The 19,560-nt window shown below is 39.4% G+C and overlaps 1 protein-coding gene across 2 annotated transcripts in view; it reads left to right on the top strand.

The window, feature by feature from the left end:
* Positions 1 to 19,560, top strand: part of MDN1 (midasin AAA ATPase 1) — a 172,963-nt gene that overhangs the window by 26,442 nt on the left and 126,961 nt on the right. For both annotated transcript variants that reach the window (XM_086707409.1, XM_086707408.1), the window contains exons 10-15: positions 4,342 to 4,535; positions 6,054 to 6,135; positions 10,864 to 10,959; positions 12,530 to 12,642; positions 13,858 to 14,006; positions 14,885 to 14,945. In XM_086707409.1, the coding sequence (XP_086563535.1) occupies positions 4,342 to 4,535; positions 6,054 to 6,135; positions 10,864 to 10,959; positions 12,530 to 12,642; positions 13,858 to 14,006; positions 14,885 to 14,945 (695 nt within the window). The remainder of the gene's footprint in view (positions 1 to 4,341; positions 4,536 to 6,053; positions 6,136 to 10,863; positions 10,960 to 12,529; positions 12,643 to 13,857; positions 14,007 to 14,884; positions 14,946 to 19,560) is intronic.

The raw sequence follows: 19,560 nt of genomic DNA, 5'->3' as shown, positions 1-19,560 counted from the left end.
TAAAATGAACAGTAATTCCTCAGTACCATTTTTTTTAAGGTTTATTTATTTATTTTGAGAGAGAGCGCATGTGTGCAAGCATGAGCAGGCGATGGACAGAGAGAGAGGGAGAGAATCTCAAGCAGGCTCCTCACTGTTAGTGTAGAGCCTAAAGTAGGGCTCAAACCCACGAACTGTGAAATCATGACCTGAGCTGAGATCAAGAGTCAGACACTCAACTGACTGAGCCACCCAGGTGCCCCATCCTCATTACCATATAATTCTCAGAGTGTATTTTTCTCCATTGTTTCCAAAGAACTTTTTTTGTTTACTAAGTTGTTTTGTAACTAACGTCTTTAACACCCAGCAACTTAGTGTATGTACATTGTGTTCCGGGTATTAATGAAAATTGAGATAAATTATTATTTTTTTTATTTTCCACATTGATTCACTTTAGTTTTTGCTGGTTATCCTTAATCATTATGAGGTGTACCTCTCTTCACCCTGCTAACCTCTCATTTTCCCTTTGTATCTACTCCCTCATTTGGAAAGCTTCCTAATCTGCAATGCTTCATCTTAGAGAAATGCATTGTCAGTGATCATTCAGGCATGGGAAGGATGGGAAGGATGCTTTACTCTTGGTATAAGTTTTTATTTAAATAAGTGACAAGACAACGTTATCAAATGTTTTAGTTGTTTATTAGCAGAGGGGGTTTTTCAGGGCGGTATCTACTTCACCATATTACTGGAGAAGGCTTGATCGTGCAATCTCTCAGAAGCCTTCTCTTGCCAGTGTGATGATTTTTTTTTTTTTTTATAACTCTGCAGCCTGTTTTGGACTTGTGAATTTCTTATCTTACTCTGGTTCCCAGGTGTCTTATTTCTGTGTATGTCTTTCCCCATTTTGCTGCCCGCAGCAGTAGCCCCTCCAGTGTCCCCAGCATCCACTATGCCTGCCATTTGTAATTGTTTGGTGTATTACTGTGTTATCATGCAGCTCTTTTCTTTTGCAGTTGTAGACCTTTGAATGTTTAGTTTTCATTCCTAAATTGCCATCTGTTCTTTAAAAAGGACTGAAGTTCGCATTTAGGTGTGATTTTTTTGGGGATTGAAAGGATCAGAACAGCATTTACAGCTACTTTATTTTTTTTTCACTTGTGTTCTTAAAGTAAAAGCCAAAGCTCATCTTTCCATTCCTGTCATGAGCAGCTGTGAGTCATTCTGTTCACAGGACGTACCATAGGAGCATTCACCTCATCACTTATATGAAGTATATCATATTTAAATAGTTGACCTTGAGAGGCTCACTTGTTATTTTTAAACTTCTGGACTTACTAATAAATTCTTATTCACCTGAATAAGTGACTGGTGGCGAAAACACTTGTGTATATTAGTTAGAAAATACAGTAATCTCCTATGCTGACCTCATGGGAAGTATAAGGAATTGCATTTCTATTGCTGTCACCCCCACTTATTTTATGCTTAGAAGGCTGTCTTTGACGTCTTGCTGAAATAACAAATTATATTTTAAAAATTAACTATTTACACACTTATATGGTGGAATTACTACTCAGCAGTAAAAAGGACTAAACTAGTGATACATGAAGTGGTGTTTAGATGATTCTCAAAAACAATAGCTGAGTAAGAGAAACCAAACTACACGCTCCATCCTATATGATTACGTGTATGTGACAGACTTGAAAGCAGAACCATAGGGATTGGATTCTGATTCCTGATTCCCACAGGCAGGGGTGTGGGGGAAGGGACTGACTGCAGAAGCGACATGAGGGAACTGTTTGTTTAAGGGGTGATGAAAATAGTCTATATTTTGTGGTGACCAAGGTCATGAATATATATGACCAATTTTATAAATGTTCCATCCCTACACAAAAATTTATATTCTGTATTTAAAAAACCTGTGTGTGTATCCATTTAATTGAATTTATTGATTTTGTTATTTTTCTGTTTTCATTTTTAATCCATATTCAATGTTTTCAGCAATATTTGTTGTAAAATCCTTCAGTAAAACAACATGAAGAAGTAAAATCTATGAGATCTGCCACTTCAGATGACATTTGTTAAAAGGTTTTAGTTGTTTATCTTTGTAAATATGTGTATATTACATAATACAGAGTAAGTGCATCTTTCATATACAAATTGGAATGACAATATACCTTCAAGGTAACTTAAATGTATTGGATGACAATATTTCTTTTCTTTAAAAATTTTTTTTGTATTAACTATACACCTGATGTGGGAACTGATGACCCCAAGATCAAGTGCCACATGTTCTACTAACTTAGCCAGCCTGGTGCCCCGGATGACAGTATTTCTAATATATACATATTTCCCTTCCTTTTAAAATAGACTTGCTGAATAAGTCCATATCATAAAACCTTGGAACCAATATCATGAGCACTAATTATCATTCTGCAGAAAATTTTCAATAGTTATTGAAGTGAATAGGACTACATCTTTTGCCTTTTAATTTCTGTTGTTTGCTTTTTTTAATTTTAATTTTATTTGTTTTAAAGTTTTTTTTTTAAGTTTATTTATGTATTTTGAGAGAGACAGAGAGAGCACACACGTGCAGGCAGGGGAGGGGCAGAGAGAAAGGGAGAGAGAGCATCCCAAGCAGGCACTGCTGTCAGCATAGAGCTGGAGGAGGGCGTTGAATCCACGAACTGCGAGATCATAACCTGAGCTGAAACCAAGAGTTGGACAGTTGGATGCCCAGCCGACTGAGCCACCCAGGTGCCCCTGTTGTTTGCTTTTAAAAAAATTTTTTTTTCAACGTTTATTTATTTTTGGGACAGAGAGAGACAGAGCATGAACGGGGGAGGGGCAGAGAGAGAGGGAGACACAGAATCGGAAACAGGCTCCAGGCTCTGAGCCATCAGCCCAGAGCCTGACGCGGGGCTTGAACTCCCGGACCGCGAGATCGTGACCTGGCTGAAGTCGGACGCTTAACCGACTGCGCCACCCAGGCGCCCCTGTTGTTTGCTCTTTAAAGATCAATTGCTTTTTATCAGTACTTAACATTAATCGTTTTAGTGTGGTTTGGTTTTACACACTTCCTTTCTCTTTTCCTATTAACTGCTTCTGATTGCATTTGCGGAGAAATGACATAACAAACCTTACTAGAATTTCGTTTAAAATCAGAGTAAGTATTGGGGCGCCTTGGTGGCTCAGTCAGTTGAGCCTCTGTCTGACTCTTGATTGCGGCTCAGGTCATGATCTCAACACTTAGTGAGTTGAGCCCCGCATTTGGCTCTGCGCTGGCAGCATGGAGCCTGCATGGGATTCTCTCTCTTTCCTCTCTCTCTGCCCTTCCCCAACTCACGATATTTCTATCTCTCAAAATAAAGTTAAAAATTAGAGTAGGTAGTACTTGCAGGATTTTTCAGTGAGTCAGTTCCTAGGACTTGGATGTATATGTTGCTTGGACACCCTTTTACCATCTGGCTTCTACACCCTAGGTTGTGTAAATGGTGACGTTGCCAGATAACTGCGTTTGGCTAGGAAAAAAAGTTGTGGTCTTTGAGGGCGACAGGGGTGTGGGTATTGGCATAAGTTCTTACACAGTAGTTCCCCCTTATCCCTGTCACTTTTTGTTCTTTCAGCTACCCATGGTCAACCTCAGTCTAGATGGTCCTCCTTCTGATGTTGTCAGAAGGCCAGAAATAGCCTGACAGTATGTCACAATGCCTGTGTCATTCATCTCACTTTATCTCATGTAGACATTTTATCATTTTACGTTATCGTAGTACAAAATATATTGAATAAATTTTTTTTTTTTAATTTTTAATGTTTTTATTTTTGAGAGAGAGACAGAGCGTGAGTGGGGAAGGGGCAGAGAGAAGGAGACACAGAATCGGAAGCAGGCTCTGTTCTGACAGCTCAGAGCCTGACGCGGGGCTGGAACTCACAAACTGTGAGATCATGACCTGAGCTGAAGTCGGACACTTAACCAACTGAGCCACCCGGGTGCCCCAGTACAAGATATATTGAGAGACCACATTCATATAATGTTTATTACAGCATATTGTTATAATTCTATTTTATTATTAATTATTGTTAACTTCTTACTATGCTTAATTTATAAATTAAACTTGATCATAGGAATGTCTGTTTTGGAAAAAAACAGTATTTATAGGGTTTCATACTAACTGCAGTTTCACATATCCACTGGGGTCTTGGGACGTATCCCCTGTGGATAAGGGGGGGACAACTGTACTTGGTAAAATTTTAGAGGGAAATTCATTTTTTGGTTGACTAATATCAGCAGGAGTTCACATGTGCTTTTAAAAATCACTGTGTCTGCTGCTAAATTTTCTTTGCTTTTTTTCCTCCCTCTGTCAGGTTCTTCAGAACAGATATCCCAGCCTCTTGGCAGTAACTGATCACTTGCTTGACATTTACATCCAAATTACTGGAGAGAAACATCACTCTCAGAATGATAGTTCTGTTACATGTGAACAGGCACCTGAGGAAGTTTCAGAAGCCAGAAGAGAAAACAAAGGACTAAGCCTTGAGGGAAGAGAGTTGTCTCTAAGGTACTGGATTAAACCTTGAGTGTATACGTATATATATTTTTAAATTTTAGAGTGAGAGTAGGGGAGAGAGGCAGAGGGAGAGAGAGAGACTCCTAAGCAGGCTCCATGCTCAGTGTGGAGCCCAACATGGGGCTCGATCCCACAACCCTGGGATCATGGCCTGTGCCAAAATCAAGAGTCAGACACCCCACTGACTGAGCCACCCAGACAACTCAAGTTGATATTCTATTTATTCATCTTTTAAGTAGGCTCCATGCCCAATGTGTGGCTTGAACCCTTGACCCCAAGGTCAGGAATCCCATACTCCACTGACTGAGCCAGCCAGGTGCCTCCTGAGTTGATGTTTGATTGATTGATTGATTGATTGATTTTTAATGATTATTTATTTTTGAGAGAGAGAGTGTGCTCAAGAGCGCAAATGGGGGAGGGGCAAGCAGAGAGGGGGACATAGAATCTGAAGCAGGCTCCAGGCACCGAGCTGTCTGCCCAGATCCTGATGCGGGGCTCGAACTCACAAGCCATGAGATCATGACCTGAGCCAAAGTTGGATCCTAACCAACTGAGCCTCCCAGGCACCTCTTGAGTTGATATTGTAAAAATTCCTTCCCTTTAAAGTTCTTAGCAACTAGCACTAAATGGTTATGAGGGGTCAGGTTTTGAAATTAGACCTGTGAACTGCTTCATGGTGTACAATCCTGTTTTCAGATCTTACAGTTAATCATTGAGAAGGCTTATTATAGGTAATGTTATTTTAGCTTTAAAAAGTAACTTTGGGGGCACGTGGCTGGCTCAGTTGGTAGAGCATGGGACTCTTAAACTCAGAGTCATGAGTTCAAGTCCCATATTGGGCATGGCACCTACTTAAAAAAAATTTTAAAAGAAAAAATAATAACTGTATTTAAAGAAAAATCTGTATTTATTTGGGGGGTGCAGAGAAAGGGAGAAGAATTCCAAGCAGGCCCTGCGCAATCAGCATGGAGCCTGATGCACGGCTTGATCTCACAAACTGAGTCACATGCTTAACTGACTGAACCACCCAGGCACCCCCAAAAAATAACTTTAGAAGGTTGGGACTAGTTACTGACATAATTCTTTCACTAGCTTTTTTTGTTGTTGTTACATTTGGGGTCATAAATAAGACTCGGATTTTGCTTATATGTATGGGTTCTGGGCCTTTGCTTTCTTTTCTTGATGGTTGACTTGCCCTTTGAGAAGTGAGCATTAGGAATGGACAGTTCCCCTCAGTTTGCTCTGAGAATTTATTGGCCACCCCTCAACCTTGTTTGGCATGGATTGGGGTAAAATGAATGATAGATCACTTCCTGGTAGGGGTAGGGAGTGGGACCCCCTCACTTATTCTTTCCACTGCTCTGTTTATTTTCACAATGTCAGAGTTACAGTGAGACTTCATTGTCTGGTGTCTCCAGACTTAAGTGGATTGAATTTAACGCTGATGTCTTTGTTGTCTATGACCTATGGTCTTTTATTTCCTGGCTTTTTTTTTTTTTTTTTTTAAAGGGATCTACTGAATTGGTGTAATAGGATCGTTCATAGCTTTGACAGTCTGTCTTCATCAGCATCCTTAAATATTTTTCAAGAGGTAAGAGAATCTTCAGAATCTTCCTGTTTGTTTTCTCTGTACTCTATAAGGCTATTGATTTTCATTTTTATTTTCTGTCTCTTGGCTGCTATCAGGATTTTTCTTTTGTGTTTATTATTCCTAGCTAGTTAAAACCAAACTAATGTCTTAAAACTGTGCATAATAAATGTTTGGTTTTGAAACAGGTTACTACTAATAACAAATAAGTATAGTTTGGGTAGAGTAAAACAGACACTGAAATTAAAGATAAATAAAAACAAAATCTCCCAGGTGATAAGAGTGTTGTAAAATGTAGCGTTTCTAAAATGTTTAGTATTTAAGGGTCCCTGGCTGGCCCAGTATAGCATCTTGATCTTGGGGTAGTGGTTTTGAGCCTCACATTGCGTGTGGTGCCTACTGAAAAAAATGTTCAATATTTATTCCTAGATATAATTTCATAGTCTGTCTGATAGAGTTTTATTTGTCTGATCCCTCCACTAGTCTCTGTAGGACCTTTTAACTTTGTTCAGAAAAATTTATGTGGGGGTTGCAAAGTATAGCCTTGTATGCTGGGCTTGGGGAAAAAATGTGTTATGTGGGAGTGAAACCCTATTGAATTACAACTCTGCCATATTTTAGAGTTAGAGATTTGTTCCTGCCTGTTGAGGAATAAAAGTGATACTGCCTGAAGATCTGTGGGCTCTTAAAGCACTGACCACTTTTGATTAGAGTTTAGTCCCTGCAGCTGTTTCCAATTTTCCACTTTCTCTCCAGCTGCTTTTGGGGAGGGGTGCTTTTCCCATATTCTCCCCTCCTCAGTCTCCGTCCTCACTCCGCTCGCAAAAGCACCTCCCTTCCTGCACCTTCTCGCTCCCCAGGTTCACTTCTCCGTGCCGCATACCTGCTGAATTCTGTGGTTCAGGTTGTGCAGATTGTTGTGTTAATCCTCCAGTCAGTTTTCTAGGTGTGTAGGATGGTTTAGTGTTGGTCTGGCTGTATTTCATGGACGCGAGACACACAAAAAACTTCCATGCTGTTCACCATCTTGGCTCCTCTAACCACTTTTGATTATAAAGTGTTCTGGTTTCTGTTAGCTAGGATTGAGGAGAGTTTACAGTGTCTTGTTGTGTTTGGCAGTTAGCTTGAGTAGAAAGAAACCACATATGGAGTTCACACTTACGGGGAGCCGAACCTGAAATGCTGTGTGTCAGTCCTTGCTTGAATTTCGATCTTCTCTCCCATGAACTTGCCTTCTCATTCCCCTAAATTTCTCATTTTTCTAAGAAAAACTTTGTTTTTTATTTAAAAAAAAATTTTTTTAACATTTATTTATTATTGAGAAACAGAGACAGAGCATGAGCGAGGGAGGGGCAGAGAGAGAGGGAGACACAGAATCCGAAGCAGGCCCCAGGCTCTGAGCTGTCAGCACAGAGCCCTATGCAGGGCTTGAACCCACGAACCACAAGATCATGACCTGAGCCGAAGTTGGACGCTTAACCAACTGAGCCACCCAGGCACCCCTGTTTTATATTTTTAAAATAAAACTGTGGCATTAATAGGATTCCTATTATCTTTAGTCTCTGTTTTAGAATGTCATTCTGTGTGTTTGCATAGAACCACTTTATTGAGATATAATTCACATACCATAAAATCCACTCTTTTATTAAAGTTTGCAACTCAGCATTTTTTACTGTATTCACAGAATTATGGAACCATCACCACTATCTAATTATAGAACTCTCTCTAATTGCATCACCCCAAAGGAAAACCATGTACCCATTAGCCATTATCCTCATTTTCCCCTCTCTATATCCCCTGGCAACCACTGATCTACCTTTTGTCTATAGATTAGCTAAATTTGGACATTTCATATAAATGGAATCATACAATACATGACTCTTTGTATCTGGCTTCTTTGACTCCGCTTATTTTCTCGGTTAATCCATGTTGTAGCATGAGTTAATACTTCATTCTTTTTTTTTGGCTGAATAACATTTTACTGTATCAATATATCACATTTTGTTATCCATTTATTTGTTAATGGATATGTGGGTTATCTCTACCTTTTGGCTACCTGAATAATGCTGCCCTGAACATTTGTATACAAGTACTTTATTAATATAGAAACAGTATATATGTATTGTTGAAAATGGGAAAATGTAGGAAAGCAAAGTGATAAAAATATTCTTTCATTCAGAGGTACTCCAGCACTTTTAACACCTTGGTGTATCTCCTTCCAGATATTTTTCCTCTTTTTTAAGATTTTATTTTTTAAGTAATTTCTATATCTAATGTGGGGCTCAAACTCACAACCCGGATATCAAGAGTCACATGCTTTACTGACTGAGCCAGCTAGGCGCTCCCAGACTTTTTTCTGTGCATATAAGCTTAAGAATGCTTTTACTATCAGGGTTCCCCTCTTTACAGATACTATCTTGTTTTTTTTTTTTAATTTTATTTTTAATGTTTATTTGTTTTTGAGAGAGACCATGAGTGGGGAGGGGCAGAGAGAGAGGGAGACACAGAATCCGAAGCAGGCTCCAGGCTCTGAGCTGTCAGCACAGGCCCCAGCATGGGGCTTGAAGCCACAACTGTGATATCATGACCTGAACTGAAGTTGGATACTTAATTGACTGAGCCACCCAGGCGCCCCTAGAGATATTATCTTGTTGAAGAGATCAGGCCCGTTTTGCAGAATGTTCCACCTTTTGGCTTTATCCTGTTGCTTCTTCATTGCTCTGACACCAGCTGGTGTTCTGTAATTCAATCCAGTTCTGATACTGACTATCTCGAGTTAGTGTAGACCCTACAGGTCAAGGGTGCAGTTCTCTAGAAGACTGCCCCCATTTTAGACTCAGGCTGCAAGTCTTGGTGGCTACTCTCACTTGTGACCTACCAACTATAAATTCAGGGGTTCCCACGATGTGTCATGATCAGTAACCCACAGAACTCATTGAAAACACTATACTTACAGTATACGTAATAGTTTTATTATAAAAGGTATAACTTAAAGACAGTCAGATGGAGGAGACAAAAAGGGCGAAGTTTCAAGGATCCTGATTATACAGTAGCTTCTGTTCCTTTGGAGTCAGGGTGTGCTACCTTCCTGGTTCATTAGTATGTCCACCAACAAGGAGGTTCTCTGAACTTTGGATGTCCAGTGTTGTTGTTGTTGTTGTTGTTGTTGTTTTAATATTATTTATATTCAGAGAGATAGACCGTGAGTGGGGGAGGGACAGAGAGAATCCCGAGCAGGCTCCCTGCTGTCAGCTCGGAGCCCTATGCGGGGCTCTATCTCATGAAATATGAGATCAGGACCTGAGCGGAAATCAAGACTTGGAAGCTTAACCAACTGAGCCACCCATGGCTTTTATTGGGGTCTTCTGTCATTGTCCATATGATAGAGCTCAATCTCTAGCCCCTCCTCCCACTCCAGAGGGTAGAACTTTCAGCTCCACCCCTCCAGTAAGTGCTGGGTCTTTCTGGCCAGACCAGCCCCTCCCTCAAACTGCCTAAGGGTCCATCAGGAGTCACCTTGTTTATTAGCATAATAAACTCAAATATGATCCAAAGGGGCCCTAGTAAATAACAAAAGACACTTCTTACTCTTGGTAATTCCAAGGGTTTTTGAAGCTCTGTGCCAGATACTAGGGACAAGGACTGGATAAGTTCCCTCTCTTTAAAAAAAATTTTTTTTAACATTTATTTATTATTGAGAGGCAGAGAGAGACAGAGCATGAGCATGGGAGGGGCAGAGAAGGGGGAGACATAGAATCTGAAGCAGGCTGCAGGCTCTGAGCTGTCAGCAGAGCCTGATGCATGGGTCAAACCCATAAACCACGAGATCATGACCTGAGCCGAAGTCGGATGCTCAACCAACTGAACCACCCAAGCGCCCCAAATTTTATTGATATTTTAACATTTGGTTGGTGGTGGCAGAACCAAATGTATTCTTTGTTTGCCACACTCGTGGTATCCTTTCCGTTGTCATTTTATCTCTTATCTTTCCTGTAAATGGAAATTTAACAAATGCGCAATGTATTCAAATTCAGACTTTTTTAAAAAAAATTTTTGTTAATGTTTATTTTTGAGACAGAGGGAGACAGTGAGAGTGGGGGAGGGGCAGAGAGAGAAGGAGACACGGAATCTGAAACAGGCTTCAGGCTCTGAGCTGTCAGCACAGAGCCCGATGTGGGGCTTGAACCCATGAACTGTGAGATCATGACCTGAACCAAAGTCGGACGTTCAACCGACTGAGCCACCCAGGCGCCCCTCAAATTCAGACTTTTTGGGTAGACTCTTTTTTTGGTGGTGATATGTACTTTATATTTCATTACATCAGGAGACACATATCTGGTTGGCCTATCAGAAGTTGCTGAGATTGAGTACTGGATTAGGGTAATGACAATGTGATTTTTTTATTGTGCAGCAAGAATTTACCTTTACAGCTAGAAATTAATCTTTTGGTGTTACTTCCACTGTAGAGTCAGATTTGTAAAATGAGACTTTTAAAATTTTTTCCCAGTTAACCAGTATTTTGATAGTAAAGGCTTCACATTTGTTTGTGTCTTGTCTCTCTTATGATAAGGTCCTTGATGCTAGAGCTGGTACTTTATTTCTACTCTCCTTACTTTTACAGAAATGTTCCTGCTGGGTTTTATGTTCTTTTTGTGGCCAGGATAGTGGCACTGTGTTATTAATACAGTATTTTAAAAAGTCAGTCGGCATTGACCTTGGTTATTTTAATAGGCTCTGGACTGTTTCACAGCAATGCTTTCTAAGCATACAAGCAAACTGAAAATGGCAGAAGTCATTGGAAGCAAATTGAACATTTCCAAGAAAAAGGTACGTAGTACTATTTTTGCTTCTCTGTTGAAAGGAAGCTGGGTTATTTAGTTTATTTGCTAGTCTCTGGTCCTTACCTAGAACAGCTCCTTTGCAATAACTACCTCCTCTGAAAGTTGGTAGTTTCATTGCTCCCTTTCATGGACATAAAGCTCTCACTATCTTCTAAATAACTAATTCTCCATGTGTTCTACATTCTTCTTTTTTTTTTTTTTAATATTTTTTTTATTACGTTTCTTTATTTTTGAGAGGCAGAGAAAGACAGAGCACAAGTAGGGGAGGCGCAGAGAGAGGGAGACACAGAATCTGAAGCAGGCTCCAGGCTCTGAGGTGTCCGCACAGAGCCCGATGCGGGGCTCGAACTCATGAATGGTGAGATCATGACCCGAGCCAAAGTCGGACGCTCAACCGACTGAGCCACCCAGGTGCCCGTCATGTGTTCTACATTTTTAAAGTGAGCTGCATTGTGCCTTATATCACATGCATGCTTTATTTTCTCTAGTGTTTTAATGAGCGTGTTCTGTAGATTGTGGACTCAGGACTGGAATTGTTTTACTAACACCTTTGCCTATAGTTTTATGCACAATTAGATTTTTTCCACCTTTTCATTATTAACATCAGAAAAGTTGAAAAGAATAGTACAAAGAATAGTACTTAGGTTCATTGATGACATTTTTAATATTTTGCCATTCTTTATTTCAAAAATTGTATTTTTGGAGGAGAGAGCTTTTTAGCAGTGGTGATGGTAGCTAGAGAACTGTCTGAGGCCTGTCTTGTGGTAGGTGGCTGGCATTCTCAAATGAATGAAGACTCAAAAAAGCTTTATGTCAGGAACTGCTCCTTAGCATTCTGAACCTGTTGGGATGGTTTTGGCTGCAGGTGACAGAACACCTACTGAAAAGGGCTTACATAATAAAAGAAATGAAGTGCCTCAGTTGGCTTAGATTGATCATTATCCCTTTTGGTTGAAGAGAGATTTACTTTCCCTGAATACTTTGCTGCCCCTTCCATTCCTGACCCAAATCTAAACAAAATCTGGGTTCTTAGAGTTAGCAACAAGGATAAGAAAGAATGGCTCTTGGGTAGAGACCCTGGAGCCTCTCTGACAGCTTTTCTGTGTTTTGGCTGTGGTCAGATGTACTATGGTTTATTCAAGTCATTGTTTCCTGCATTATGTTAGAATCTAAAGCAGAGGAAAGCATAACTGAAGAAAAATCACTCTGATTTTTTTCATAAATTATAGGAGTAGAACTTTCTGTTCATTCACTATTGGAATATGTTAATATGTTCACTTTAGAGATAGGCAGATATGGGCTTATTTGAATGAATAAAAACTACCATTACAGGGAAACATTCATGATCAATGTTTTCAAATAAAACCGCAGAAATTTAGAAAATTTTTAAAAAGACATAATTAAAGTTAACTCACCTGTCTTGGAAGTAGAAAATGCTTGTTAGTAAAGGGCTAATTAGAGGGGCACAGTATCCCACATGCATGAGGAAATGTTTGAAGCGTGTACAGAATTTTTTTAAAAGATCATACAGAAGTTTACTCTTTCCCCTCCCACAGGCTGAATTTTTCTGTCAACTTTATAAACCGGAAATTGTGATCAATGAGTTAGATGTGCAAGTGGGTCGAGTGCGGCTTCTTCGGAAACAAAGTGAGGCTGTCCACATACAGAGGTAAATAGGCTCTCAACTAGTCTGAGACTGTGGGACGTTAGGAACATGATAGGAGGGTTAATCTAGCCCCCTGTCTCCAAGCAAAACGTGTGTGAATGGTGATCTCTCCCCTGTGCTGGATGGTAAGAAGCAGTACTTTCCCAAAGTATATTCTGTGAAATTAGATGTTAATAGGTGAAGGAGGTGAGGAGGGTTGTTAGGGATTTGGGACTAGCAAAGATGTATCTTTGATTTTATTCATTGTAGTGTATTTAGCAGAGTAAGCTTCCCTTGGAAGTTAGGCTAGATCCTAACGTTAGTCTGTAAATTCCTTGAATGCTGGAATGATTCTGAGATCTAGTTACCATTCATTAAATACTTACTATACTCCTAACATTGTGCTGAGTGCTTTGCATATGTTCTTTCGTGTAGTGGTGGAAATAATTTTATGAATTAATAATTAGTGTCTTACAGCTGCCATAACAAATTACCATAACTTGGTGGCCTAAAACAACAGACATTTATTCTCTCACAGTTCTGGAGGCTTGAAGTCTGAAATCAAGATGTTGGCAGGACCATACTTCCCCTGAAGGCTTTTGCCTCTTCCTGGCTTCTAATGGCTACCAGCAGTCTTTGGTGTTCCTTGCCCCAGTAGCTGCATCCTTCCCATCTCTGTCTCCATTGTCAGATCATCTTCTTTCTTGTGTGTGTTTGTGTTTCTAATTCTCTCTTTTTGTAAGGATACTAGTCAATGGATTTAAGGCTCACCCTTAAAGCCAGTATGATAGGATTTTAACTTTGTTATAGCTGCAAAGACCCTCTTTTCCAAATAAGGTCACATTCACACCTTCTGGGTGGACATGAATTTTGGGGGAAGGCTATTCAACCCACTACAAATAGTCACTCTTACCTAAATTTTATAGGTGAGGAGATGAGGGCTAAGAGAGGCTAAGTAATTTGCCGAAGATGACATAGCTAGTGCAGATAATGTCTTACCTTATGGGTGTTTTGATTCTCCAGAGTCTAGGAAAGTACTAGGTGTATAAATACTCAATGTTTGTAGAATGAATGAACAAATTCTGCGATTCCTAGGTTGTAAGGATATCTGTTTATAGCATCAAGACAGCTATTGTCAGTTCTCTTCTCATTTTTGTGGAGTCCGGAAAATCTGGTTCCTACACTGAAAGAAACTTGTAGTCTGTTTCTCTAACTGCTTATTTGTTTTCCCCTTCCCAGGGAGAAGTTCACGTTTGTTCCCACAAGGCCATCCTCCATTCTTATCGAACAGCTTGCAGTGTGTGTTAGCAAAGGGGAACCGGTATTACTGGTGGGAGAGACTGGGACTGGCAAAACCTCTACTGTCCAGTACTTGGCTCACATTACAGGTAACTTAGAGGAGAAACATTCTGCCCCCACACAATAAACATTTCACACTGTCTGCCTTTTTTTTTTCTTAAATAAAATGTCCAAAAAATACTGGAGTTTAAAAAGTGCCACCTCACCACTGCCTGGAAGTAACCACTGGAAATTTTTTCCTTGGAAGTAATGTAATTTTTTTCCCCTGGAAATAACTACTGTTACAGCCTAGCATTATCTTTTTCAGTTTATTTGTTTATCTGTTTTTAAGCTTATTTATTTACCTGGAAATAGAAAGCAAGAGCTGGGGTTGGGCAGAGAGAGAGCTAGAGAGAGAATCCCAAACAGGCTCCATGCTGTCAGTGCCTAGCCCAATGTGGGGCTTGATTCCACAACCATGAGATCATGACCTGAGCCAAAACCAAGAGTTGGACACTCAACTGACTAAGTCACTCAGGTGCCCCAACTGTTTCCAGTTCTCACCTATGGTCTGCAAATATATAAACGTTTAAGTTTGGATTTGTGTTGAAACAAATGGGATCACATTCTTATATATTGCATTTAGTTAATAAGCAAATTGGATATCTTTAAAAACAGAACTGCTTTACTCCTAATGGTTAAATAATATTACGTATTGGATGTTTATTTAATTCTAATTTATAGACATTTACTTATTGAAGGATTTTTTTGTTGTTTTCAGTTATCTGATTGTAGAGCAATAATACACAGTGAATCTTCTTGTATATCTCTCTGGGTTAGGTGAAAATTTTGAATGGTTAAAATTCCTGAAATTAAAATAAGAGGAGCAGAGGAAATGTGCCCATGTCCACACATCTTTAAGGATCACACTGGATATAATCAGTCTTGAAATTTTCAGAGTGACCCTTTTGCCCTTTCTTTTTAAAAGGCCACCATTTGAGGGTTGTCAATATGAATCAACAAAGTGACACTGCAGACTTGCTTGGAGGGTAAGTTTGTTTTAAAATTATTTTCTGGTTATTTTGAGTTCACTGCTTGAGGGAGCAAATAGTGTTTTCTTATAAAGCTCAAAATTAGCCTTAGAAAAAGGTTCAAAGACTTGCACTCCTACCCCCCACCACAGTAGGTTATTTATTGGACTTTACTGAGGACCTGTTGGATATATAGATGTTTCTCTCAATTTTAAAGAATGCTTGAGATTCTTGCTCTCAAAGATCATGCTGGAATGGAGAGGGACAAAAAAACCAAGCATGCAATTAATATTTGTGTGTACTGACATTTATCTAAAGTGTACGTTCTAGAGTCGCACTGCCTTGGAGCTAGATTCTCTCCTGCAGTTCAATTATCTTTGAAACATTAAGTAGCTCTCTACTTGGTTAAATGTTGCTCATGGGATTCCACTGTGGTCATTAAAAGGCCCTTCTTCCCTGTTGGTGTTTTTGAATATGTTAGATTCGTGATCAGTTTTAGTTTGTGCTGAAGGCTGTAAAACTGATGGATGTTTTTGGCATACCTTAAGTTGAGTGATATTGGGATCTGTCCCATTAACTCTAAACAATTGCCTAAAAAACACCCTTAAAGGCATAAAGTAGAATTTATTGCCCTTTTTGCTCTTTATGGCATCTGCCAGAAAGCTTTTCATTTATCTCTTTTTTTGAGGGTCACATTACAGCAGTTTTTATTTTTACTCTTTCTTTGTCTTATAGCCCTCCCTGCTGTGGCGGGAGTGCTACTTTGGATTCCTGCTTCCTCCTTTTACTTATATTCTCTTCTATACATATCACTAGTTATGTACTTAATTAACACTTTTAAATATATATTCTGTCTTAAGATCCATTAGCTGAGATTTATCTTTCTTTAATTCTACTTTCATTTTTTTATTTTTTCCCCAGTGATCTTTCTACCTTGTTTTTAGTTTACTTCTGTTAGCTCATTGACACTTAATCTCCTCTTTCCTTCATTGAGGTACTTGGCAATGTTTTTTTAGTGATATAATTTGTTTCTTAACTCGGTATATCTATACTACCATGTATTTCTTTCTATTTTGTATCTATATATGTCTTCAGGAATGTTCTGCTATTACATACTCCTAACACAAAAGGCTAGTCTTACAATAACTGAACATGGACTAGGTCTATTTCTTCTAAGAATTTATAGTGTTATGTCACGTCACCCATTATAAGTAGTTTTTTTTTTTAATTTTTTTTTAAAAAATTATTTTATTTTATTATTATTTTTTTTAATTTACATCCAAATGAGTTAGCATATAGTGCAACAATGATTTCAGGAGTAGATTCCTTAATGCCCCTTACCCAGTTAGCCCATCCCCCCCCCCCACAACCCCTCCAGTAACCCTCTGTTCTCCATATTTAAGAGTCTTTTATGTTTTGTCCCCCTCCATTTTTATATTATTTTTGCTTCCCTTTCCTTATGTTCATCTGTTTTGTATCTTAAAGTCCTCATATGATATTTCTCTTTCTCTGACAAATTTCCTTAGCATGATACCTCTAGTTCCATCTACGTAGTTGCAAATGGCAAGATTTCATTCTTTTTGACTGCCGAGTAATACTCCATTGTGTGTGTGTGTGTGTGTGTGTGTGTGTGTGCGCACACACACACCACGTCTTCTTTATTTATTCATCCATCGATGAACATTTGGGTTCTTTCCATACTTGGCTATTGTTGATAGTGCTGCTATAAACATTGGGGTGCATGGGCCCCTTCGAAAGAGCACACTTGTATCCCTTAGACAAATACCTAGTAGTGCAATTGTTGGGTCGTAGGGTAGTTCTATTTCTAATTTTTTGAGGAACCTCTACACTTTTCCAGAGTGGCTGCACCAGTTTGCATTCCCACCAACAGTGCAAAAGAGATCCTTTCTCCGTATCCCCGCCAACATCTGTTGTTGCCTGAGTTGTTAAATGTTAGCCATTCTTACAGGTGTAAGGTGGTATCTCATTGTGGTTTTGATTTGTATTTCCCTGATGATGAGTGATGTTGAGCATTTTTTCATGTGTCAGTTGGCCATCTGGAAGTCTTCTTTGGAGAAGTGTCTATTCATGTCTTTTGCCCATTTTTTCACTGGATTATTTGTTTTTTGGGTGTTGAGTTTGATTAAGTTCTTTATAGATTTTGGATACTAACCCTTTATCTGATAATGTCATTTGTAAATATCTTCTCCCATTCCATCAGTTGCCTTTTTTTTTTTAATTTTTTTTTTAACGTTTATTTATTTTTGAGACAGAGACAGAGCATGAATGGGGGAGGGTCAGAGAGAGAGGGAGACACAGAATCTGAAGCAGGCTCCAGGCTCTGAGCTGTCAGCACAGAGCCCGACGCGGGGCTCGAACTCACGGACCGCGAGATCATGACCTGAGCCAAAGTCAGCCGCTCAACCGACTGAGCCACCCAGGCACCCCATGCCTTTTTTTTTTTAATTTTTTTAACCATGTATTTATTTTTTGAGAGACAGAGTATGAGCAGTAGAGAGGGGCAGAGAGAGAGGGAGTCACGGATTCAGAAGCAAGCTCCAGGCTCTGAGCTGTCAGCACAGAGCCCAACGTGAGGCTCGAACTCAAGAACCGCGAGACCATGACCTGAGCTGAAGTCACATGCTCAACCGACTCAGCCATCCAGGCACCCCCATCAGTTGCCTTTTAGTTTTGCTGATTGTTTCCTCCTCTGTGCAGAAGCTTTTTATTTTGATAAGGTCCCAATAGTTCATTTTTGCTTTTGTTTCCCTTGCCTCTGGAGACATGTTGAGTAAGAAGTTGCTGCAGCCAAGGTCAAAGAGGTTTTTGTCTGCTTTCTCCTGGAGGATTTTGATGGTTTCCTGTCTTACATTGAGGTCTTTCATCCATTTTGAGTTTATTTTTGTATATGGTGTAAGAAAGTGGTCCGGGTTGATTCTTCTGCATGTCGCTGTGCAGTTTTCCCAGCACAACTTGCTGAAGAGACTGTCTTTATTTCATCGGATATTCTTTCCTGCTTTGTCAAAGATTAGTTGGCCATACATTTGTGGGTCCATTTCTGGGTTCTCTATTCTTTTCCATTGATCTGAGCATCTGTTTTTGTGCCAGTACCATACTGTCTTGATGATTACAGCTTTGTAATATAGCTCGAAGCCCATGGTTTGCCCATTTTCAAATGAATTCTTACATGTAGTCTCAGTGTATGTTCTCCCAGGTGTCAGGCTGGTTCCCATTGAGTATTTGTGTTACGATTCATTTTTTTCTTTTCTGAAGTGTATATATGTTGACTCATTTTTTTCATCACTTGAAATATATTGACTTAACTGTTTCAGCCACTATGCTCCACTTTAAGTTAATTCTTATATGCACTCATGTTCCAGGCTCTGTTTGGAGTCCTTTATCTGTGTTGACTCACGTGGCCTTTTTAACAACCATGAGGCACAGACTCTTACCCCATTTTACACAACAGAGAACTGAGACACATAGGGATTAAGTACCTAGTACAAGGTAGTGGCTGGTTCATGTTTGAACCCAGGCAGTCTGTACTGAACCCAGGCAGCTACCTCAGTTAGCTTTGGATTCCATTCGTACTATCATCTTTAAGACTAGCAACTTTATTTAAATAACATGTGTATTTTGTTTAATTTCTCACTATTCCTAGTGTTCATCATCTTTTGCTTTAGTCCATTGTATAGGTCTCTCATGTTTGCTTCTACTCTTAACTTCCCTACAGTCTCTTCCATTTAGTAGTTAACAGTCCTTTTAAGGTATAATCAGATTGCATTACTCTTTGTCTCAAATCCTTACACTGACTTCTCAGGCCATTTAGAGTATACTCCAAAGGCTTTTTTGGGCCTATAAGACCCTTCATAATCTAGCACTGGTACTTCTCTGACATAATTTTCTCCCTTCGGCTCTGCTGTTGAGCTCCAGCCACACACTTTCTGTGTTGCACCTGGTTGCTTGCTGTTCTCTGTGTGGCATCCCTTGTGGTCCACAGATGTTTGGCTTAACTCCTTTCCTTGCTTGATTTGGGTTGCCTTGAAACGCTCATCTTTAACAAAGCCTTTCTATCATATTTAAATTACCAGTGCCTTCTCCACCCAGTCTCATTTATCTATAATCATAGCACTTAACTACTATTTAATATTTTATAGTAGACGTCTTTTTCTATTCTTTTGTTAGATTGTAGGTGGGGGAGGACCTTGTGGGTCTTGTTTACTCAGTGCCTAACACCTAACAGGTACTCAGTAAATTTTTGTTGAATAAATTGAATAAATGTCTTTACTAATGTGTTAGTGCTTACTGGTAAGTGTACATGAGTTTGAAGTTCTCATACTTTTTCTCTCTGGAATCAGACTCTTTGATGGATGCTCAGTATCTGGGCATTGGTTTTGCTTATCTCATGGTTTCTCTCTCACAGTCCAATGAGTAAATAGTGTCCATGAGTTTTCTAATTGTGCTTGATTGTTGCGAAACATACTTGTTTTTGTTTTAGTTCTCAAATTATTTTTTGTGGAAATAAAAGTTATGTCATTGTATTTGAATTATAGTATTTAGTATCTTAGGGTATAGAAAATTGTATACCTGAGGTTTTCCAGGAACAATTAGTTGCTGCTTGAGCAACTTCTAG

Source organism: Puma concolor, chromosome B2 (genome assembly GCF_028749965.1).
Source record: "Puma concolor isolate L17-30 chromosome B2, mPumCon1.1.hap2, whole genome shotgun sequence".
Taxonomy (NCBI): domain Eukaryota; kingdom Metazoa; phylum Chordata; class Mammalia; order Carnivora; family Felidae; genus Puma; species Puma concolor.
Note: the sequence above shows the minus strand (reverse complement) of the source record. Positions and strands in the feature narration are given on the sequence as shown.